Genomic DNA, 24631 nt, shown 5'->3' with positions numbered 1-24631 from the left:
CTGGCTCCAAGATGAACGTGCTGCCAGCCAAGGGCCCACCAGAAGTGATGGCAAAGCCTCTGTGATAACATATTCAAGTAGAGGAAAAAGAAAGTTACTGCATGGCTGTAACTGCAGCCAGAGGAGAGGGCAGTGAGAACTCGTGAGAGGAGCAGCCCTGCAGACACCAAGGGCAGGGCAGAAGGAGGGGCTGGAGGGGCTCCAGGCATTGAGCTGAGATTCCCCTGCATGGCACAGACCACAGGGAGGCAGCTGTGCCCCTGCAGCCCACAGAGCACCCACGGGATGCAGAAAGCCTCCTGGAGCCCATGGAGGAGATCCACACCAGAGCAGGGGGATGCCCGACAGAGGACTGTGACCCCACAGGAGGCCTGTGCTGGAACAGGCTCCTGGCAGGGACCTGCAGACCCGTGGAGAGAGGAGCCCGCACTGGAGCAGGTTTCCTGGTAGGATTGTGACCCATGCTGGAGCAGCCTGCCCTTGAAGCACTGACCCTGTGGCCCATGGAGCAGCAGCCTGGGGAGCACTCTGGCCTGCAGGATGGACTCACGGTGTAGCAGCTTGCAGAGAACTGTTGTCCTATATATGGCAAAATGCTCAGGTGATGAACACAGTCCAGTTAACTCATCTCTAGAAGCCCTCAGTTCTCATTAAGTCAGACTGATGGGAGCAGTAAGAGGTGCTGCATTTCTTCACCATTTATGTGGGGTCCATCAGAAACATCAGAAACAATTCAAAGAAAAGAAAGAAGAAACTAGACATAAAGAATGTAATGTTAGAAGTTCTGCCCATGTCTAACAAGACAATCTCTCATCGTCTTTTCATCTGTGCTCCCATTTTTAACACTGCATCAAGTCTACCGAAGTATGAAACCCACATAAAGAGAGAATACATAAATGTAATCCAAGATGAACAAAACATCCAAGACTTAGCAGGGATGTTCATCAAAATCGTAGTACCTGTGGTATTTTCTCAGTGAAGAAGACAGAAGTTTTTCTCATATACTAACTCAAGGCTTAAAATGAATTCTAATAGCAACTAAACAGGGCTTTTTGTTCATTCATTTTTTGTTTGATTTTTATTTTTTAATTTTAGCAGCCAGATTAATCCTTTAAAGTGGATTCCCCAATTTTTCATTTTAAAACTGCAACTGGGGCAGACCCCTATCAGGTTAAGAATCAGCCAAAAGGAAAATTATATTTCCTTTAATTTAACTACATATTCTTTGATGAGCTCTCACAATGTAATTTGTACATGAGCTGTTTCCAAATGAATGTCTGTTTCTAGCAAAAAATTACTAGGAACATTTTAGAGCATCAGCTTTCTAGTTAATATTCTTTCACTCATTAACAAGAAACACCTTTTTTTTATTTTCACAGGCTCTCAATGTGAACTAATGCTTGGGCTGTTCTGATTATTTATTATTGTATTATTCATTATTAGGATGTTGCTATCAAGCACTTTGTTGTGACATTGAAAATCTGCAAATACAAATATACTATGGGAAAAAAAATTCCAGAGGGCAGACTTTGGACTGTTTAGCAGTTGAATTGACAGAATCCCTTGGGAAGCAGCCCTGAAGGGCAAAGGAGTCCAAGAAGGTTGCACATTTTCAGAAAAGGAAATCTTAAAGACACAGGAGAAGGTCCAAATGAGCTGAAAGATGAGCTGGCAGGAAGACCCACCTGGCTGAGCAGAGATTTGGCCAGACCTCAGGGTAAAAAGGAGAATTTAAGAAGGAGCAGACAATTCAGAGGGGCTGCAAGGATATTGTGTGGTTATGAAAAGAGAAAATTCGAAGGGCCAAAGCCCAACTACAACTTAATCTGGCTACGGCTGGAAAAGACTAAAAGATGTTTCTATAAATCCATTAGCAAGAAAAGGAGGGCTGAGGGAGAACCTCCATCCTTTACTAGATGAAGGGGAAAACATAATGACAAAGGCTGAGGTACTTAGTATTAACTGTCTTTTTGCCTCAGTCTTTATTAGTAAGATCAGTTGTATGCCAGGTATCCCTGCATTCCCTGAGCTGGAAGACACAGATGGGGAGAAGAGTGAAGTCCCCATAACACAAGGAGAAAGAGTCAGCAACCTGCCACACCATGTGCACAGGTTTTAGCTTCTTTCAGACAAGATCTGGCAGTCATTTGACTGTTGTCTAAATAATTCAGCTGGAGTTCAGCTGTGCATAGTGATAGGAGCAGCACCTATGCCTAATTAGTGGATAGTGATAACGTAGTCATTCACCACAGGGTGAGCAGGCCATAGAATAAAAGTGTCATGTAGAGCAGAACAGGTAGAGGTGAAGTGCAGGTGCCTGATGCTGTAACCACAAATCACAGTGGTCAGTGGCTGGTCACTTAGCTGAAGTAACCATTAAGGATAACGAAGAAAACAGGCAAAACAGGTAGGAGAGAACTGGAAACCAGTGAAGAAAAACCAAGTGAGACAATTTTTCTCAAAGCAGCTTGGTAATTCCTGGTTTATCGCAAGCATCACTTTTAGATGAGTGCTAAGAATACACACAAATACTCTTTGCTAAGCAATGTAGATGTGTAAGACCTGATAACAACACCAAAGATCTGTGAAAAACTTGGTTTGAAACTTCACTGAAAGTGGTTTTAGTTTTTTAGACTCATTTCCATCTTTACATATATGTGTACCTCCACATTTGAAGCATGTTTGAAGCTACCAGAAAACAGAGGAATTTGTCTGCCTAATTTTCATTAGACACTAATTAGTTGGTACAGCTTTCACAGAACTTTTACTCCTCTAGTTCAGAAAGTAAGATTCTATTTTTCGTGGGTTGCTGGCTGTCCTAAAGACTGATTATGGAAGAAGCCTCAACATTTTCTACAATATGGGTTCTCTTTTTTTTTTCTTGTTATATATATTTGAATAAGTTTTTCACTCTGTGGTTAAAGAGTTTGCAGTAACTTTGACTGTCATGGCACCAGATATATAAACATCTTTCACACTGCTTAGGCAACATAATACCAAATGATTCAGGAACACACACATCTTTTTTTCTATTCTTTCATCATCTACATTTACAATTTTATTACTCCTAAACCCAATAATATTAGCTGTTCAAAAAGTAGCTTGATATTTAGTTTTTAGCATTTGAATGTTCTGATTTTCCACGCAAACATTAGCCAGCTGTACTACCTCAATGGCATCACCTGATGGTGAGTTTTACCAGTTAGCAACAGAAAACATGGGAGCTGCTTCCTGTGAGGAAGCTACGTGATTTGACTCGAAAATCAGAATGAAATGTTACTTCCCCACAAAAACTAGATTTTCACTTTATGTTGTCATTAGTTTTAAAAACAATTTGTTAGCTTTGTGGGAGTTCTTCAATCAGGAGTTAAAAGATTTATTACTTCTCAGTGTTTTTTATGCTGAAGTCTCTTCTCTTACATAGCTTATCTTAAAACTCTAAGACCTACTGTCACCTAGGATAAATTACCACAGTCCGACCACACTGAATGCAACTGGACAAACAATCCAAGAGAAATTTGGGCAAGAGAATTTTTATAGACAGGTTTTATATCACCTTATTTGAGAGTCATCGCCATATTTTTCACTTTGCAGCTTATAATATTTGACACTAAAGCCAAATCCATCCGGAATCCTACCTCTTATACTATGCAGCACCAGCTGCTTCACAAGAAGGCCAAAAGGCAGTTGCTATGTTTTATACTCTCTATCAGTTTTGTCAGGCTCCCTTACATTCAGATACTGGCTTGAAATCTGCCATGAGTTGTCTTCCTTTTAATAGCTCTTCTTCGGCTCTACTCAAGAGTGTATCTCGAGATATTGTTACTCATCACAGCCTCCAATTGGTTATTGAGGTATGGTGCATTTATACCTTCAGCAATATCCTGTAAGTGTCATTTTTGTGGTATACTTCAGATTGTGGTATACTTCAGAACTGTATACAAAATTCAAGAGTTTTGAAATGGCCTCCTTTCCATGGCCGTTTCAATCTAGAATATCTATAGATCTATAAATCTACCATATCTTTGTTCATAAGCACTCAAATGGAGAAAGAGAACTGGTCTTTTGTAACAATAGCTTTATTCTCTTTATTAGCTTCTGTATTTCCTCTGACTAATTTCAAAGGCAATGAATAAAATGTACAGCTATCTGTGCCTGATGTTCAATTGTAAGCTTCCTTTCCCTTTAGTGATGGTCCTGTAGTTACAACATTTTACATTTCCCAGCATCTGAATTCATCTCACTATGCATTTTCTGAGCCTAGGACTCTGCTTTTAAAGGTTTTCTTTGGTTACTTTAAAATAGTGTTCCAAGAAATTTTCCATGTACATTTTTGATGCTTAAATCCCCCATCTTAGTAGCTCTTTTGTAATCTTACCAAGCAAAAATAAGAGTTTGATATCCTTATTTGGCTTTCCGTTCACTACATTTATGAAGTCTTGTTGGCTATTAAAATTCTTTCACTGAGTGAATCCTCTGCCCTCTGCATTTTAAGCAGTTAGACTTAGGTGTCAGTTTGCACTTTGATACATTAGAAGAAGAATATAGTGGCACTTTGTTGCTAAAGACCAAAACCAAGTGTTGGATCTAATTTGAAAAGGACAAGGCATAGCAAGAAAAAGATAAATAGAATGGCTTATTAAGTTTTACTAGCAACACATAGAGACTTGCAGTGTTCACTGTTAACCAACTCTAGGCATTATACTAACCTGTATGCATTGGAAAGTTGAGAGGGATTAAAGCAGTTTGAAAAAAACTCTGGAAATTAAAGTCTTCATTGATCTGCTTAACCAAAAGTCATCCATTATTTATTAACTAAAGAATTTAACAGAAGATTGCAACAGTTCAAAATTACATACATTAAAATATCCTAATCTGCAAATAAAGAATATTTCAGGCAGTCTCTGCCATACATTTCTCCAAGTTGCCTGCTACCGGGCAGACCTTGTCACCACTTTCAGAGATACAAATTTTCCTTTATAAAAAGGCAGAATATTGTGTTCCAATCATTAAAGTGAAAATATCTTTGCAAAAGATCTTCACATCTAGTACCACTTCTTTGTACTTTTTTAGTTGTTTCTCTGCATAAGAGCAGTGGCTAACAATGGCTCTACTTTTGTTTAGCGATGAAAAAAAAAAATCAATTGCTCATAGGCCACTACTATTTTTCCTTCCTTCAAGCTGTGTCATAATCCATAAAGAAATAATCCATCACTGCAGTATATTTTCTTCACAGCTGTGACAATAAATTCCTCATTTTGTTCTCATCTTATCCCAGGTAGCTCCACAGCCTTTGCTGGAGTTACTGCTGATTTTCACCACTGTCAGGGAAGGCTGAATCAGGCTGAAGAAACAGCCACTGCCACGTGCACTTATGAAGTGTATCTATGAATCACAAAGTATTTTAAAAGCTTTGTATCCCTCGTTTCATTAATTGAAGACCAGTTCATCTAGGATTTAATTTTCAGCCCCCAATGGTCCTTTTAATTCAGAAGGACAAGACATGCACAAAAATTAGTCATGCATTGAAAAGCTTTCGCATTTGTAGAGCTGATATTAACTCTTTGCACACTGTGATTTATTTTGATTGATGTGAGCTGCTCTAAATTTCTTGTCACACAAACCAGTGGGAGACCAAACCTAAGACTATGATGGAAATATTATGCTACATAAAATATAAACGGGGATAAGAAAATTCACCATTAATATTTATGTGTTGTGCTTGCAGTTTTCTATTTTTATAAATCCACTATGTCTCACCAGAGTTCTTTAATACATTATTTTAATTTCAAACACCCTATTTGAAAATTCAAGCATATGTATGATTCAAAGTAAGGCCAAGCCAAATTCATGGCTCGTCGTTTTTAATACAGTAATCCATGTGGAAAAAAGGAGAGGTAGTAAGAAGATATATACTTCTGTTTAGATGAGACTATGATTTTAATGTTTTAGGAGATAACATTGACCATAATCAAAGTGCAGGTCAATATTCATTTGCCAAATGTACAGTAAACTTCAATGATCTGAAGAGGGAGGAATCAATATATAAGGCCTTGCATTTTCATGATCATTTATGGTAACTAAATGCAAACTTGGTGTAGTGTGTTTTAATTTAGACAAATAATATTTCACCTAAAAGTAATATTATTTTATATAGAAAGTAAGCTACTCTGCCTTGCAGAACACCTGTACCAATATTGCTCACACCCAGAAAGAGCTCAGCGTGCCCAACACAGTAATGTCCTCTCCTTGTGCTTAGATTGCAGGGTGCTGGGGGAAAAGGTGTTTGCTCGGGACCCAGAAACACCATCCCAAACACTTTAAGGCAAAAAACTTCTCACCAAGTTTTGCAAAGGGTGACTGTGAGTTCCCTGAGTTCCTGGAAATGCAGAAAGCAAATTCTCTAGGCTGGTATATGCATTTTCTTTTCCTGCTCACATTATGAAAATTCTGACAGCTATGCAAAAGATGGTACCAAGATGCTGGAAAACATCTCTCTCCCTTACAGCAACATTATTATCTAGAAGATAAGAAGAAATCAAAGAGACTAAGGGAGTAGGCAATAATCCCAATTAACGAAACTGTCAGTGATTATGGATTTCATAGGATCTCTAGCACTGTGTTGACTTTGGGGGTTCATTTGTTGGGGATTTTTTGGGTAGGATCTTGTTAACTAAAGTTTAACTAAGCAAAAAAACTTCCAAAGCAATTGCTTGATACTAAAATAAAATAAAATAAACATTACAAGACTAATAAAGAAAAAGGGATATTAAAGGTAAATGTTTTGACACCTGATTTCTGAGCCAGTGCAGTGTTTGGGGTCCCAAACTCTTTTAATACTGTTAGCTTTGAAATTAATTCACATGGTTTTGCAGAATGGGGTAATTTGAAGTGCTATGAAGTCAAGAAAAAATGGATTTAAAACAGCTAGCTAAAATGAGAATTGACTATTTTAGAGCTCAAAACAACCTCAAAGGAGATGCATCTTGCTATGCCATGTAGCTAGTTGTGGCATTTTATTTTTTTTTTATTACAGCAATGCTGTTTATCAAATTCTAATGTAACATATTTAGTAATTTGACACAATTGTATTCCAAACTGCAAGGTCTTTATGGATCAGACACCAGCTTGCATTGTTCTTAGCACCAGAATCAGAAGGAAACATGGAAAAGTAACCTGGCAGCATTAAACAGCTTTAAGGCTTCAGGACCCATTAAAAGACCTCAGGTCCTATTCTTCACATTGGACAGCCTGATGTCAGAGAGCCATGTGTAAATCCACCTAATAGGATTTTTAGTTAAGTAGATCAAATTTTATAACTTCAGTCTCTGCCAGAAAGTGGATTTTTCTTTACAAGCCAGATAACTTTTTAGGCCTTCAGAAACTGCCTCTTTACTACAAATGGAGCCGAGAATCAGAAAGAACTTAGTGTCTTGTGCCAGACGGCTCTTTCAGAAATATCAATTAAGGTACTCTGTTATTATCACAGCCAATGTGGTATAACACCTTGCTAATAAAAGCAGTGGCCAAAGGGGATGTGATGTGGCATTTATATGCAACTCACACATTCAGGGCAGGACGAGGCCAAGGCAGAGCCACTGACAGGTGAATGTCAAAGTATTGGGAGCCTGTCTCCATTTCTGCAAAGAGATTTGCCTTTTATCACACTACAGTCTCAGAATTGCCTCACTGGTATTTAGGGATGCCATTGCAAGCAATCAGAGTTGTTGCTTTCCAAACAGCAGATGTAGGCTGCAGAAACAGAAGCAGTGAGCTGCAGAACTGTTGCCTCAAAGTCTTCATGCCCAATGAAAAACCAAAAGCACTGCAGAGCACTGGAGACAAGCAAAGGATACCATGCAAATATGAAATAAAGTTCATGGCTGATGTGTGGTAGAAGACAGGAGAGAAGACAGAGAAGAAGTTCAGAATGTACCAGCTCATGTTTGTTCACCAGATCACTGGGGAAGGAAAACTCGAAGCCCTGCCAAAGCAATCCATTGATAGCTGCAACAGGAGTGAAAGGTGCTGGGAGCAGAAAGAGGCACCACAGTTCACTGGAACATGATCCACTCCTTTGCTCCTGCTCTGCACACATTCATGCAGTTTGTAGAGGTCTCTGGAGACTAAAGACCAAGTTTTTCTCTTGATACAAAAGACTAAACACTTCCAAACCTAAAAGGAGCGATTTTTAGCACTTTCTTGAAGGTGTGGCACTAACTGAGCACGGCTATCCCAAAGCATCTTCCACTACTAACTTCAGACATTTCATCTTGACTATTTAAGATCTTTGCTTTTACTTCCAAATGGAGCAAAAAGGATTAAACAAGATGGGAAAAAAAGAGAAACAAGCCCACATTGCAGCAGAAAGTGACGGTTGGAGATACAGTAGGCATGAATATTGCAGATATTATCAGCTATGTTTCAGGTTTGGTAGTTTTTTCCCTATTGGTTTAACCTCCACTCAAACCCTTCAATCGTTTCAAATCTTCAGGTTTTTAGTCGAAAAACCAAAAGCCGTGCTCTAAAACCTGGATGTCCCCAGAGGGGCCAATGTGAGCCATGGCACGATGGGTTGCCCATGCCATGCACAGGGCTGAGCCCAGCCAGGGGCTCCCCTCCAAGGGTGGGGGTCTGGCCTGGGCTGCACGGATGTGACACCACCGAGGAGCCATGGGGACACTGCCCTGTCCCAGCTGTCTTCACGGGCACGAGGGGAAGGCTGTGGCCACTCGCCAGCTTTGGCTGCAGTCCATCCACTTTGCACCAGCTGAGCAGCACGACATGGACTGTAAAATCTGGCCTGAAGGTTTTAAAACATTTAGCGCTGCAAAGGCAAAAGGGTAGGCTGAAATAATGGTGTGGCCTGCCCTGACACACTTCTCAGCTCTGGGGGTATACGAGATCCTTCTTATTATCCCGGACAGGAGCTGAAAAATTACATCATACCAGAGGAACAGGACACAGGGGTTACTTTAGGGATGATTCAGATCTTGTTATTAATTCTCTCTACTTGGCAGAATGTTTAAAAACTGGCAAAGGAGCATTAGCATTTCTGGCAGAGCATTGTAACAGCTGCACAGGTAGTGAGAAGTCAGCAAGAAGCTCTTTCCAGCCTTGCAAAAAAGCATAAGAAGCAGAAAAGAGTACTGGCCCCACATCCCAATGACTAAATCATGTGGCAAAACTCAAAAGCAGGTCAAACAAAAAACAAGTTAGTATTCTATCCTACAAGGTTGGCACCACAAAATTTAAGCATGTCATATGTTGATATTTGGCCTCTCTCTATAGCAGAAGTCCTTTTCACAGGTCAAGCAGAGAGGGTGAACAACTGATTTGATGGCTAGAAAAATGCTGAGAGAAAGAGAAAAAACCTGGAGATGGTCCAGTGTGTAGTACACATTTCGTAAGTGTATCTGTAGGAAAGAGAGATAATTTTCTTCACAGTTCTTCCAGCAGGTGTTTATCCTTTTTGGCATTGACAGCAATATTTTGTAGCTACGCAGCAGACATGCAGAATAAGATTCCTTTCCACACTTGAAAAGAATAATTTCCCCTTATGCGACTTACAGCTGCTCCACTCATTCATAGCTGATGTCCTCCTTCTCCAAACCAACACTATCAGAGTATTGCTGCTTCTGGAATTTACTAAGAAAAACAAAACCTCCAAGTTGTGTCCATAAGATAGTTACCAAGGTGTTCTATTGGCTTCACTTAAAAACCAAGGAAGACGCTTCCCTATGAGCACAAACAGAAAAGCCTCAGAAGAAATATTATGTGCTTTTTTGATGCTAAGATGATAAGAACTGTTGAAAGAGCCTGAATAAGGCAAGGATCAGTGTACAAGTACAAACTGAAGCAATCTCTTTGCTCCCTGACAAATTTTACTTCAACAAAAGAAAATTTTATTTCTCTTCTGATGTGAACAGAGTGTGAGGATGTGTGCAAGGACAAAGTCAAAGGCACTTTTCTCACTGTAGCTGAGGTGAACCCCTTGCTGAAATAACTGAAGGAGCCCAGGTCAGTAACCACCTTTTAGTTAACCACTTCCTCATGTAATAGCTTAAATGCAGCTCTACAAAAACACCAGCTGCTGAAGAAAAGGGTATCTGAGCTCTTACTATGGACAAAGCTGGAATTAGACCTGCCCCAGTAACAAGACCTCTTGTAAGGACACATGGATTCATAAATCCTGCATGAGCACGAAGTATGGGATTGGTCCTGTGGAACAGAAAAATCTATATGACATTAGATGCTTAAACCCAGTGGCCCAATTCCTTCTTGGTAAAGGATGCAGTCAGTAGGTTATGCTGAGCTGCTCTGAGGATCTGACCCTGCATTTCCTTGTGAAAATGTGAAAATGTTCCCACATCTCTGATGAATGCATTTACACCAACTGCATTTCTATTATCCCCGTTTCTGCATTTACTAGAACCATTTTATGTTCAAAACAAATTAAAATAATGTTTAAGGTGTTGTCCCTTTATTTAGCCAGCTTGGATTTGAAGTGAACAGCGTTTCTGAATAAAACTGTAGCACTTTATGCTAAAATAAATAGCAAAATGGCAGAGAAATACACTGCATTTCATGTATTTTGGGTAGATTAGGCCAGTTATTCTGAAAATGAAATGGACACTTCATACCAGCAATATTTTCCAGTGATCTCTAGCCTCATTAGGCATTCTCAGTACACCCAGAAGAGTAGTGTAAATAAAATACACTGTTTTCTGATGAGCTTTGATGAGCAGATGTTTGGGGTTTTTGTTGATTCATGTCTGGGATGTTTTTAAAACTTTTCTGCTTGTGCTCCATTTCCTGTTGAAGGAATTCAGAATGACCCAGATGAAAAGAGACAATTGTGACTGTGTCTGCCTGGATGTCGCCCAGGCCAGCAGCTGCGCAGTGGCCACCATAACGTGCCTGACTTGCAGGAGGAGAAATTATGTAATTTTGTGTTTAGACTACTTGTGAATTCATCTTTTGGTTCAGATTAAATACTGCACTTCTATGCATTTCCTATTATCACTTGTTTGGAAGCTTGGAAGTGCATTTGAGATGACAAGATAAAGCACTTGGTGAACTTCTCCTTTTGCTGTTTGGTGATTCATGCACATGAAAACCATGAACATTTTTAGTAGAAATAAAGTAAGTAAATAAAAACTGGAATTCTTTCTCATTCTAAAAGGACTTAGACTAAAACCAAAAATAATTGATATCTGGTTTCAGGTTTTGTTTTCTATTTTGTTTTATGTCTTTCATTTCATTCAACTGGAATGCTGATGCATTAAAATATATTGATAACTATTTGTTCTCCCTGAGACAAAACTGCAGGTTTTTCACTATGACAGCCACAGACTAATTTTAAGTCTTATTACATGTTTCATTTTTCAAGCTAAAAACCATGATCTGTGATAATTGTAAATAGCAGAGATGGAAGTAAATGGCAGTGGGATGCTCCCAGTCTCTGAAATAACGTACGAGAAATGAAAATGGATCAAGCTTACTGGAATGTACTGATAGAACTGGAAAACATGGCAAAAGGTTTAGAAGAAAGTATGGGAAAAAAGCCAATATAACTTATTAAGGAGGAAAAGAAAAGCAGAATCAAGCCAATAAATCTGGGCAAATATGTGAAAGCAGGAATGCAGAGGTAGATCCTGAGGTGATTCACAAGACAATGCAATTGAAATTAATTAAACCTCCCTGAAGCAGTGGAAATGTGAGCAACAAAACAGCTGAGTTTTGGGAGGCCCTACCAAACAGAGTTTCTGAAGGAACAGAAGATGAAGTCACTGCAGTTCTACCCACAGTCCACAGATTCAGAACCTGCAAGGAGATATTCTGACACAGAGGAGAAAGGAAGTTCCTCTTCCCACAAGGAGTAATGAAGAGATCACGAAAGAGAAGGATGCATCCAGTGGGGGGGTCTAGGGGATGTGTCACAGAATAATAGAAGTCCTGTGCAGAAAGGCACACTGTGAACGTCACCCTTGGCTTCAGAACAGAGATTTTCATTCTGCCTCAAGATCAAGAGCATGTAGCTGCATTAGGAAATACCTGGCAGAATGCTTTGCTTATTTGAGGAGGAATTGGATGTGAAATCAACCTAGCAAAAGGCACAAATGAAAAGATATATACAATGGTCTATATACTGGTCTTTTAAAACACATTTATTAAACACTTCAGAAGAAGGATATTATTTTCTCAGTAAAACAATTATATGATACTATTAGCTGGGACCTTTTTTCCCCGACTCTCTCCTTGAAAAACAAATATTGAAACGCTTTTCATGGAAAAGGCTATTTTAAATGAGTTTCTTATTTTGAATAGTTTTAAAATAAAATAATGGAGATGTTGAGCCATACTAATTGAAGGTTGTAAAAAGAGTTGGGTTTTAATCTAATGGTTAATGAGAATGAAAATACAAATTAAAAAGAAAATATAATCTAAAATTACTGCTAGAATATTTTTCAGTAGCATGATTTGAATTTGTAAGATATGAAGATTTTTGATATTTACATTACTTCAGCTGTTCTGCATCCAGACAAAGCTAGGAGATAGAATTAATATAAGGCATATAGATATAGATACAGATACAGATATAGATATATAGATATACATAGATATATATAGATATATATATAGATATATAGATATAGATATAGATATATAGATATATATAGATATATATGAAGAAAAATTCATCCACACCCTCAAAAGTAAATTCCACACAAAAATTAATGTTAGGGTCAGGTTCATGTCCTGTTTTGTACTCTAAATGTAAACTGTTTATCATGTAAATTTGGCAAAGCTGCCTTAGTTTCACTACCATTAGTTAAAAGGGTTTTAAATACTTTAGACCTATTTGAAACTCTCTTTATCCCATTATATAAAGGAGAGTACTTTGTTTTCTACAGGAAGGATATAATTGAAGTCAGAGATATCACAATGCCTTATTTTTATCAGGTTTACTAACATAGCAAACTGTTTTCTTTCCACTTGATTCATCCATACATATCAAATCATTTTATAAGAGGCATCTGCAAACACATTTCTCTGTTATGAGAGACTTCTCTGAATAGCATACTTAAAAATGTTGCTTATTATTTTTCTGTGTTTAATACTTATATATTATGTTATGTTCACTTGATATTTTTTATTTAGTTTTCTTATTCTGAACTCACTACAGAGGAAATTTGGCTCCAATACTTTTTATGAAATAAAAGTATGTATTTAGGACTTTCCCAAGTTCACTGTCCCATGCTGACTGAACTCACCCTTAGGAGAGGGATGATCTAGGATACAAGTCCTTACTCCCAGGACAGTTTCCTTGGTTTTTTTTTCACAGTGAGAGGTTAACATAAAATATATATTTGTTCCAGGGACCTACACTAGCAACCAGTTTTGTATTCATAACCCTTCTCTTTGGTGACACTTCCATCATTTATTATGCCCAGATCTTCAGAACCACATTAAATGTTCTGCTTGCCATTTGCAGACGAAGTCACACTGGAACACAATGTATGCCCCTTGTCCAAAGGAAAATGTCCTGCAGCATCCAGGTGTGCATTAATATTAAAACCCACCAAGGTAGTTGTACAAAAAGGGGATTTTGAGACCCCAGGATTAAAGGACCCTTTGGTAACTCTCTTTCCAATTGCAAAATGCTAAATACCTCAAACATGCATTGCAATTTTGGGAACAGAAGCAGCTGCTAATGCTGTTATCTGTAAATACTAGTGCAGGAAATTCCCTGTACAGAGGCAGAAATAGCATCTGTAGCACTGTGATAAGCAGTCAATCATTTTAAAAGGATGTCTACACTTCAACCACCCCTTTTGGAATTGACCAAAGACAAATTATTTGTATAAATATGTATGCAAATAGGATTCAGTGGTAATTTATGAGGGAATCACCTAAAATATAGTCCATTTACAGGGAAAATGCATCTCAGAATAGTGAACATCTAAATACATTGGAATATGCTTCTTTACAGAAGCAGAAAACGTAGCCCTGAAATCACAGACTGCATAGATGATAGACTGTTCAATCAGCTAGACTAAGAATGTGCAACTCCAGAAATACCCTTATGTACAAACACAGATTTACACTAAAGTGGAATTACCTTTACCGCCTGCTCCAGCTCTGGAGAAGTAACTCACACTACACAAGGGATAAATGTCTCAAAAACATGCCAAGGAGGGATCATGAAGAATTAAATTACCTTTATAAATTTGATTATTTTTTAAACAATAGGTGCATAAAAAATGGAATAGTATGTCTTGATATTTGTAAGTCTCTGCCTTGTTTATTTATTTTTATTTTTAAAAAGCCTGCTTTATACTCCATTAAAACTTGGAACATTCATCTACACATGGATAATACTCTCAAAAGACAAGCTAATTTTTCTAACTAAAAATGCATTTAGAAACAACTTGGCACAAGTATTTGTTTTACATTCAGTATTAAACTGGCACCACGTCTGGTCTCTGGCAGCATTGACTATGCTGCCCTTTGTTTGCTACCACTTCGTGCTCCAGCCCTGAGGCCAACACCTGTGGCCATATAAAAGGCTCCGTTCAGCAGCTGCAGGACTCGGATGTCCATACTGAAAGGAATTTCTAAAGCACAAGCATTGGGATGTGCGGCTGGCTTCCTCGTCTGAGGCCTTTCAAGGCCCTCTTTGGCGGCCCACGCTGCTGGGCGCTGGATCCTTCAACTGTCTGCAGGGTTACTGCTGGCCCTGGGCTGGGGCGGCATAGCACAGCCTCACACTCAGAAAGGATGCTCTTGGCTGGGCTGGTGTAAGGCTGCCTTCACTGAAGGTAGTTTTTTTGCAGCGTTCGTCAAACCACTGATACAGATATGTATAAAGAAGGGCAAGGTCTACCCTAAATATTAATATCAAAGCTAAATACTAGTGAACCATAACACAGATTCCTGCTTAACACTTTGCTCTCTGACAGCAATTGGTTTGATCCACAGAAAAGATGAACACAAGTCCAATAATTACGTATGTAAAACACCTCCTCTCGTTTGAGATCGAATAATAATAAAATCAGAAATGTGCTCAGAGTTGCTATTTGAAACTCATAAAAGCAGCTGAAATTAATTCTACTATTCAGAAAATAGAGAACAAAATGCCAAGACATGAGCTTTTTTTTTCAGAAAAAAATGGTATGCAGTCACTTTTTTTCTCAACTGCAGCCTTGTGTGGAAAAGCTCTTAAGCAAATGAAAACAGACATTCAGAATTACAGACCATACTGTCCCTGCTCTCAAGTAAATACAGAATGTGTGTAAAAAGCAGATAAAAATGGCATGCCTTCATTTAAAGGAATGTATTACATATGCAGGTAACAACAAATTAACTATTCTCTAATTCTCTGATATCGTTAGAACAAGCCATTGGAAGTTGAAATGTTATTTACATTTGGATGTTGGAATATAAAAGCATATAAAAGTTACAGGCATAATCTTGTATTACACATGTGCAAAACTGAGATAAATGCTACTGAGAAAAGAACTTAGCTCTAAGGATTCTGCAACACTGTCACAAACAAATCATTAGAAAGGGCAGAGATGATTCACTGGCATGGCAACTTAAAAAGCAATATTTTAAATTATCATGAGTCTCTTGTCTTCTCCATGGCACCCACTAAGTCAGAATAAAGGACAGCAAATTCTTCAGACTAGGAATATAAGAAGCAGCCATTTATTTAATGTTTTAGGATTTATATATTTCTATGGCATTTGCATATTAGGCTGTGCTCCATTTTCTGAGTGTTTAGCCAGATGACCAAACACACAGAAAAGCTCTTATGCAGCATAGTTTGAGCCACATCTTACATGGAATACCAAAGTCAGAGGACTCATCTGTACTTGATGATCAGTTTTTGATTCCAATACCTGCATTGTCTATTAATTTCAACCTTGATTTAATGTTCAATCATTTCAGTCAACAAGAGGAGCACTTTCGTTAAATGAAGCATTCTGAAAGCTCTTGGAAGATTTTTCACACGTCGTAAATTAAATGGTGACTCTGTTGATTTACCAGTATTGCTCCTCTTTAGTGGTAAGAAGGGAATGATGGAAAGTCACAGTATCATTTCTAATGCTGATTTTAGGAACCAGCTGCATTTTAGTTTCACGTGTGCATTTATTACCTGTATTTTCAAGCTGCTACCACCTGCTGAGAAGCTGAGGATGAGCTGGCATTTTGCTGGTATAATTATTAATGAGCTAGCACTGGCAAAACAAAATCTGCTGCAATCCAATTACTGATGGATAAAGCACGTTGCCCCATTTCACTAAAAACACGGAATTTACTGAGTACAGACAACAGTAGATCATATGAAAAAATTACTGCAGTTTTCACTGATATTTGACAAAACATTTTTTCTCTGTTTTGTGTACGGTTTCAGATAGGTCTGATTAAATTACGATATAAATTTGGTAAAAAACAAACACAGTGGTAGCTGGATCCCAATGTGTCTGTGACATGATTCACTGCCCACGTAAGAGTGTTTGCTGAAGACAAACAGCTTTTTATCAGATCTAGTGAGGCATATGGAAAAGTTCAAACCTGCAGACCATGATGTTAGAGCATTCTAAGGACTATGAGAGCAGGTTTTATTTGCTGTTTCTTTTATCAATATTTCTTCAATGTCATGACAACACTGATCTTTATTTCACAAAAGTTTGGTGCAAAACTGCATGATGCAAGTAGGAATCTCCCATTTTTAGTGGACCCATTAATGAACTTACGTTTTTTTTAATTGTCCAACATTTTGCCAAAGATCAGTAAGACGAAAAATTCATATTGTGGGAATCCTACCAAATTCTTCCTGGTAATAGTAATCCAAAAAGGGTCCAAGACCAAGTGGATGACTGCAATTGAACAATGTCAGATTCCCAAAATAATGTTTTTTACAATCCTAGACATAACTTGTTTTTTCAGGCTTTCCTGTGATATTATTCTAAAAGTTTAAGGCAAGAGTGATGTAGATTTGAGCTTAACAGTGCTATGTAGGAAACAATAAATAAAGAGCACTTGTGTCAAAACCATTTTTTTTCAGTATTGTGTTGTAAGGTCACCTGCAATTTGCTTTTTATTAGCAACACCTGATCCTTTTCACTTATTTCACAAATAAGAGCCTTGTCTCAGTGTTTTTATGCACATAAAAATGTAAGTTATATATTTATATCACTACTGTGAGTTAAACTTTAGTAAGTTTAGCTCTTTCAGTTGAGGTGTTGAAATAACTTTATAACTTGCTACGATATTACCACTGTTTTCACAAGAGAGACATCCAAAAATTTGTTCAGAATTGCAGTAAAAACATTGAGTAAAGGTTGATGTAGAGCAAATTCTTTCAGCACCTAAATGCCCAGCTAATGATAACTTGCTGAGTACCATATTCTAATGATAGTCCTTCAACCTGATTTTAGAGTGTTTTTATCTAGATCACTTAGAATATTTTTGATCTGATTTTTGAATAATAGAACACACTAAATGTTTTACAAAGGCTATATATATAATTGAATAGAAATAATATATTATTGAAAGTTGCTCCAGAGTAGAAAATTAAGAAAACTATCTTTTCAGCGTCCTAAGTACTGTGAAGAAGCAATTCCCTGTTTCCTAGAGAAATCATGACAACTACATAAATAATCCTGAGGGGACATAAGAGATCATCTGAGGTGAATATAACAAAGCCCGTCACCACTGCAGATATTTACTAACCTATTTAAAACCTCTGAAGTGGTAGCAATCTCACCCTAGTGGTAAGAACCTCGTCAACTTATTCCAACCTTATTGAAACATTTTTTCCTAATAGCACTTCAAATCTGACTACATAATTCTATCTTGCCTACGTCTCATCAGGTACAAACAATTGATCTTTGCTCCTTACCAGTCCTACGACTAAAAAAAAGTAAAATAAAATCTCCATTTGTAAAGTTTTTTTCTCATTGGTCATGTCTTCTTTTTTAATTTTTTTTTAATATTCTTTGTCTTCAGTGGACCCTTGAAACTTATATCTGTACGTGGTGGTCAGTGCCATTCCAGCAATGGATCCTTGTGCTACATTTGTACTGAAGGCCCTTGTTATAGCTGAAAACAGTATCTAGTGCTTCAAAAAGGCAAGGAAAAATTGTTTTGATAATTTTTTGCTGTTATTTTTTTTTGCAGTGGAAATCTCAACATACGACATAGCAGCATGGCCAGCTGTGAGAGCAATATTAAGCTTTCACATCTCACATGCAACATTCTTTTTTGAAATTTCAAAATAACCTCTACTTTATTGGACTCAGTATGGCTTTTTGTACTTACATCATACTTATGGCTCACCACAACTCCAAAATATATTCCATGATATTAACTCTGAGACACTGACTCTGCACTTTGTATCTATGAATCTTCCCTCCTATATTTAGCCTTTATAACACATCACATTTCACCTTCTTGAACTGTCTGTTTGGCAGGTCACTCTGAACGCTGAACCCTTTTTGTACCACTCATACCTTGGCCAGGCTCATAAACCCACCAAAGTCTTTCTTTGTGCTGTCATGCAAATTCAGAGAGAAATCCCTTGCACCTCACCTCATACCTGCTCTTACTTTTAAAATATGTTATTAGCAAAAAAATTTGGGGTTTTGGTTTCTAGTTTTCAAATTACCATGCTATAGCTGAACCTCTATTTTCTATTTTTTTCTGTGAAAAAGTCAGGCCCGAGGCAGTATCACTGGAGGTACTGATCATGGATACACCAAACCTAATGGTTACTGCTGAGACAGAAGCTCTGCCAAAGCTGGAAATTAAATTAGCCTGATAAACTGACTGTAAATAAAATCCATAATCTCCCTCAAAATAAGTGGGAAAACTTTACATTTCATACACCACTATTTTTCTTCTCAAGACATCTTCTGTTCTTTTCTGAGACTGACTTATCCTCCACAAGTTCTTTGAGACAAAATCCTAGATATTGTTACTCTGTGTACTGTAGGATTAATTCTAACAGGCCACCAGCACTTGTACAGAACTTCTGCCAGGTTTAGATTGTCACAGAACAGTTTCAGCTTTAAAGGAGTTGCTATTAAAACGCTATCCAGAAATGTGGGAAAATTGAATTTACTTTGTACACTGTGAGCTAATTTTCCTCATCTGCAGCCATAGTTGAGTTGGTTTTATGAACATGTAATTAAAAGGAGTGGAGGGGGAAAAAAAGCATTAGCAAGGTACATAAGCAGACTCACACACGATGACTTATTTCTGTACAATGTAACTATTTTACAGTCCTTGCCCCTGGTGACCCAACTGCTAGGCCAGCTGGTAGCTCCACCCTTTGTGCTCCCCACTTTAGTCACAGTCAGGGACTGAAACTTTCTGGGAAACACAGCTGAGTTCAAACGGATGCTGACATTCTGTGAAAGCAGTTTCCAGCTTGCTGGCTGCCATCCTCCCTGGTGTCCTACGTGTCCCCATGCTGCTACAGCCCCTCTGCCACTCTCCATCCCGGGACCTCTCAGCTCTGGGTGATCCCTGGAGTTTAACTAGCAACTTCAGCCACTCCAGCTCGCACTAAGGCTGCACATGGTGTAAAAACGTAACACTGACCTCTTGGAGGTTCAATTCTTGCACTGCTCAACTCTATATTGGATATTGAAAGTGCTAGGTGGAGGGTTGGACTTAACCTTAAGGACCTTTTGCAACCTAAATTATTCTACGATTTTATTCTTAAACAGCTTCTCATATGTCACACAAATTCCTTCAACCTTCTTCTGTGGTTTCAGGGACCAAATTTTTTTTACTTGCGCCAGAAAATGTTGTCACCAACTAGTGGAATCACACTACAGGCGTACTTGTGCTAGGTCAAAAATCCTATGAATTTACAGATACACAGCTCCACTTGATTATATGCCTCTTTTTAAATATTAAATAACTCTCAGTCACAACAAAACAAAATATATAAGCTGAATGTTCTTCTGCTCTACTCATTTGGTTTTTTTTCACTTAATTCCCTTTAGAGATGACATCAAACATTACCTGAGCTCTTTTGCCCTGCTGGACTTCCCTTTCCCATGGGTATCTCAAAGAGGCATGGTTTTTGTTTCAGCCCTTTCCTACTATGCTTTGCATAACTCAAATAAATGTTCTTCAGCCTCCTTTTTTCTTTGTGCTGTCTGTGTTCCTGGGACTCTGCTGTTATTATTAATTGTATCAGGCACAAGGTCATAATTAAACCTTTTTAAACCTGGAAGGAGGATAAGAGAAAGAGAAATGTATTGAAACAAAAGGACCCTTCAGGCTTTAGCATTCTGTGTCATTCCTTACTTGCTGACTTTCCCCTGTTAAATAATGAGCTGAATTTTCCTTCATCTTTCTCTTAGGTCTAATGCCTCTTGCAAAACCTGCTCTCCTTCTCCATAATGCCCCTTGCTAGATCCAATTAATTTTGTATTTTTGCCATTCGTCCCAGTATCTTAATTCTGTCACAGGACAGTGATTTTCCAGACTGTGAGTTTGGCAGAACATCAGAAAGGGAGATTTAACAAAATAGCTGAAGCCACCACCTCATCATAGTTTGTGTGGTCCAAGACTGCTACAGGGTCTATCTAACCCAAAGTGTGGAATGTGGGAATGACTAACAGAGATGCAACAAAAGTACATTACTAGCCTAACTGAAATGTTAACATAGGTGGCTCCAGCATTAAAGCCTGGGGTTCTGCAGGGAGCTTAGGGGCTGTCAAAGACATGAATGGAATGATACAACAGAGAAACCTTCCTGGATAATAGGATTTAATTGTTCAGCCCCCAAGAGTGAGCAGCAACTGAGTCACACACAGCAGAACCAAGAAGCAAGCAGGACAGAAAGGCTCAAAAGCAGGTCTGGAAACAACATTCATTTGTCCACCACTGCTGCTGAAGTGTATTTTGTCATTCTATCTTTTGTGAAGTACTTCTGCCTTTTGCAATACTGACAGCTGCTAAACACTGCTTTCTTCCCAGATAGCTACTGTGTCAGGCTGGAATTTAGGCTTATTGCTTACCTTCCCCCTAAGAGCTTTTTCACAGCTTCCCACTTAAGCTGCAAAGATCAACTTGCAAGCCCCACAACAAAATGCTGAAGGGCTTCCCATTTCTTCAGTTTGCTTTGATGCAGCTGCTCAGAGATATAGGGAGACATCTGGCATGTGAAATCTCTGACAAAAATCTAGACAAGTTTAATTTCTGGCCTCACTGACAGAGTCTATGACTTAACATTAATTTTTTTTTTTCTTTCTACACTTATTCTGATAGTAAGGTGATGCTTACTTTTTTTATAGTGTATCTGAGGTCCACACTGAAATTTTGTCTTGTGAAAAGGTGGTGAAAATTTACTCAACAATTACGTTCCTTTACAGTACTCTTAATACTAAAAGATACATTGAATCTTATTTTCCCTTGCATGAAACTGCATCACAAGACCCACTGAGAATTTGAGAGACTACCCAATGTAGCATCCCCTGAATCCAAGGTGGAAAATGTCATGTCTTTATCAAAGATGTGCCGATGAGTTCAGAGTGGCAGAGTTCAGTGCCATAAGAATTAATTATTAACCATGCTGTTATAGACTCTGTTCTGAAACTGTCCTTGGTGTGATACCACCTGCTTAAAAATGATGTCTCAACCTAACTAAGTGTGTGAATTTAGATGAGAAAGGTAACTACAGGTTGTGCACTTTACTTAATAAACTGTTGAACTTGTAAGACCACATCTGTAATTATGTACTTGTTTTCTTGTTATCCATAACTATATGTTGAGTAGAAATACTTTCAAATTCTTAAAATGCTTTAAAATTCTGCTAAATTTTTCTCTTTCCCATTACCTAATACATTCTGTAATGCTTCCCAGAACTTCTTCTATGGGTCCAGCAAACATTAAAAAAATATTTAGTTAAAAAAAAACAAACAATTATGAAACAATAAAAATTCTTTCATTTTCTTCCATTCTTCATTTTGATTCAAATTCAGGTATTTAGGCAGCATATCAAGGTATAAGCTCACTAAAATGTAGTGCTTGTATATAGGAGAAAATTAACTTCTATAGCCATAATCAAGTAATTAAACAGATTTAGTTAGGTCTTTGTAATCCCCTATTTTTTCTGTAGAGTAATTATACTGGAATAAAGCCACTTTAATTCTGGAATAGACTGTCTAGATGGGGAACTATATTGAAACAGCTGTAGTAAAATAATTATTTGACTACAGCTATGCTGTTCACTCCCCTCTGAAAGCAAGGCACCAACCTAAAAATCTTGCCTCTCTCGCAGAAGCTCAGCGATGCTGGCTCAGTCCTCTTCCACAAACAAAGACTTTGCCAGCAGAATGAGCACACAACTCAAGAGAACAGCTTTTACCTCTCAGTTCTTCACTGAGAGGTGATGCAGTGATGCACTTGCAGTTTTTAGCGCTTAAACAGTTCTGAGATGCATTGGGATGTGGAATGGAGACTGTGGATAGAAAATATGCCCTTTTCTGCAGTTCACTATATATTTTGTGAAAGTGTAGTCCATCACAGAAGTAACCCCAGCTAAAAAGAGCAGAAGATGGGCTGCGGCAGCACTCCCTCCCTCTGCCTGTGGATACCTTGTGCCTTGCAAGCATTGCCTCTGACCTCCACTACTGTGGCACAGCCTGAGGGCAGAGCCTTTCTCTGCCTTGACCTTCCAAAGCTTGGAAGTCCCACAGGCTCACTCTCATCTCAGCTTACAGCAGTGCAGATGCAGAAAAGAGGCTGATCCTCTCTACTTTGCACTGCTGTCACTTACAAAGTGAACTGAAGAGAGAATAGAGCTGTAACATTCTGCTTATTGAACATGCTGCTTTTTGTTTCACTACCATTGGTTTAAAGATTTTAGTATTCTAGACTTAAAGCCCAGGCTTTGGCTGGTCGATTACATCCTATGTGAATCCAATGCCCAATTTTTGCAGACTAAGGAGTTCAGTTAGAGGCATTTCACCCCAAAGGCCCTCTAAACTTTGGTTCTCCAAGCTCTCAATGGGACATGAAAGTTCCACAGACGTACAAAAGTGATTAGAAGGATGCAGATAAGAAAGCTGTGTCCCAGCCTACCTCGGTCTGTGTCGTAGAGGAAAACGAAGCGGTTCCACTCGTAGTGATCCAGCAAGCTCAGGAGGGCTCCCCGCAGGGACGGCCGCAGCTGCAGCACGAACTGGCTCTCGCCCTCCGTGGGGAAACTCGGCGTGATCAGCGAGATGTGCAAGGCGCTGCAGAATGAGGTCAAGGTATGTACTGATCTCTTATCATACAGTCCAAAAATGGCAAAAACTCCTCTAGAATACTGGGAGCAAACTGAAAGAGACAAACAAGCAAACAAAGAGACTTTAAGTAGTGACAAAAATCTGTAGACATGAGCTTACACATTCCAACATCCTCAAATTTCTAATTTGATGATTTGCAATTCTGCCTGTACATTTACGTTCATTTTTCATGTGTTTTATTCTGGAAACCAATAAATAAATAGCTAAATAACATTTTGTGACTTTCTGATCCTATTCATAGAACACTAAAGTATCCATAGTGGTTTTACTCTAAAATAAAATGTAAAATAAATAACATATGTTCTTGTAGACCAGTTAAAAAAATCAACATATACTGTTTTAGCCATAGCTCTGCACAGTATCAGGCATTGAGCATTTCCATTACCTTGAACTGAAAAATGTTCACATTCTAAAATGTGAAAATTATCAAAAATGTTACTGACCTTGTAAGTGAAATTTGGACATTTTGAATTGTAACGATGTAGAACCTTTGCTCCCTTTTAAACAGGAAGCCCTTGTGGTACATTAAAACACTTCTAGAGACATTGAGTAAAACCTACTTCATGAATAATCTCCTTGACTTTAAGAGGGCAGTTTAAGTAAAATGTAGTAAGTCAATGTGATCTGACTTTTGCCCCAACCCTTTTATTTCTACTCCGTGCTAACTGGAAACCAGAAAACAAATGACCTGAACATGTATTCTCAGTTTTGATTTGCTCTTGGACTCACTGAACACATAGGGAGAGACTTCTATTAATTTCATCATACTACGTAAGGACTTCACTGATCTCTGCACAGAAAAGCAAGCATATGGGTGTTTTCTTGAGCATTTACTGCATTCTTATCAATTCATAAAGAGTCTAATGAAAAACATCCCATTTTTTTGAAGCACAAACCAAGTTATTAGAAATTGTGCGATCATTAATAGTGTTACCTCTCCCAGACACACAGAAAATGGAGAAAGGAACGGTCAGTTAGGGGATCATCATATTTTCTATGCTTTCCTCTCACAATTTCCCATGCTGTCCTGTTCCAGATGCTCTCTTCTCAGAGTCCATTCTTACATGTTGCCTAAACATGGGAAAACTTAAGGCATCCTCCCACTAGCCAGGAGTTCACAGTCATTCTGCACGTGCAGCACACTCACGGAACGATGTACACCCTTACCAAATTTAAAGCACTCCAGCTTCAACTTTTTCATATTACATTTATTTCACAAAGAGCTGAAAATAGGAATTGTGCATTTTTCTCCCGAGACTTGCGTGATTTACCCACTTCTGATGCCAGAACTGGAGTAAGTGACTTGA

General features: G+C 38.4%; 1 protein-coding gene across 6 annotated transcripts in view; it reads right to left on the bottom strand.

The window, feature by feature from the left end:
* GRIA4 (glutamate ionotropic receptor AMPA type subunit 4) overlaps positions 1–24631 on the bottom strand; it is a 215653-nt gene that overhangs the window by 120824 nt on the left and 70198 nt on the right. For all 6 annotated transcript variants that reach the window (XR_009274416.1, XM_058800332.1, XM_058800331.1 and 3 more), the window contains exon 3: positions 23116–23355. Coding sequence is in view for 5 of the 6 variants with exons in the window: in XM_058800332.1 (XP_058656315.1) it covers positions 23116–23355 (240 nt within the window). In the remaining variant the exon portion in view is untranslated. The remainder of the gene's footprint in view (positions 1–23115; positions 23356–24631) is intronic.

Source organism: Ammospiza caudacuta, chromosome 2 (genome assembly GCF_027887145.1).
Source record: "Ammospiza caudacuta isolate bAmmCau1 chromosome 2, bAmmCau1.pri, whole genome shotgun sequence".
Lineage (NCBI taxonomy): Eukaryota > Metazoa > Chordata > Aves > Passeriformes > Passerellidae > Ammospiza > Ammospiza caudacuta.
The sequence above is the reverse complement of the archived record's forward strand: the minus strand, read 5'-3'. Positions and strand labels throughout refer to the sequence as shown.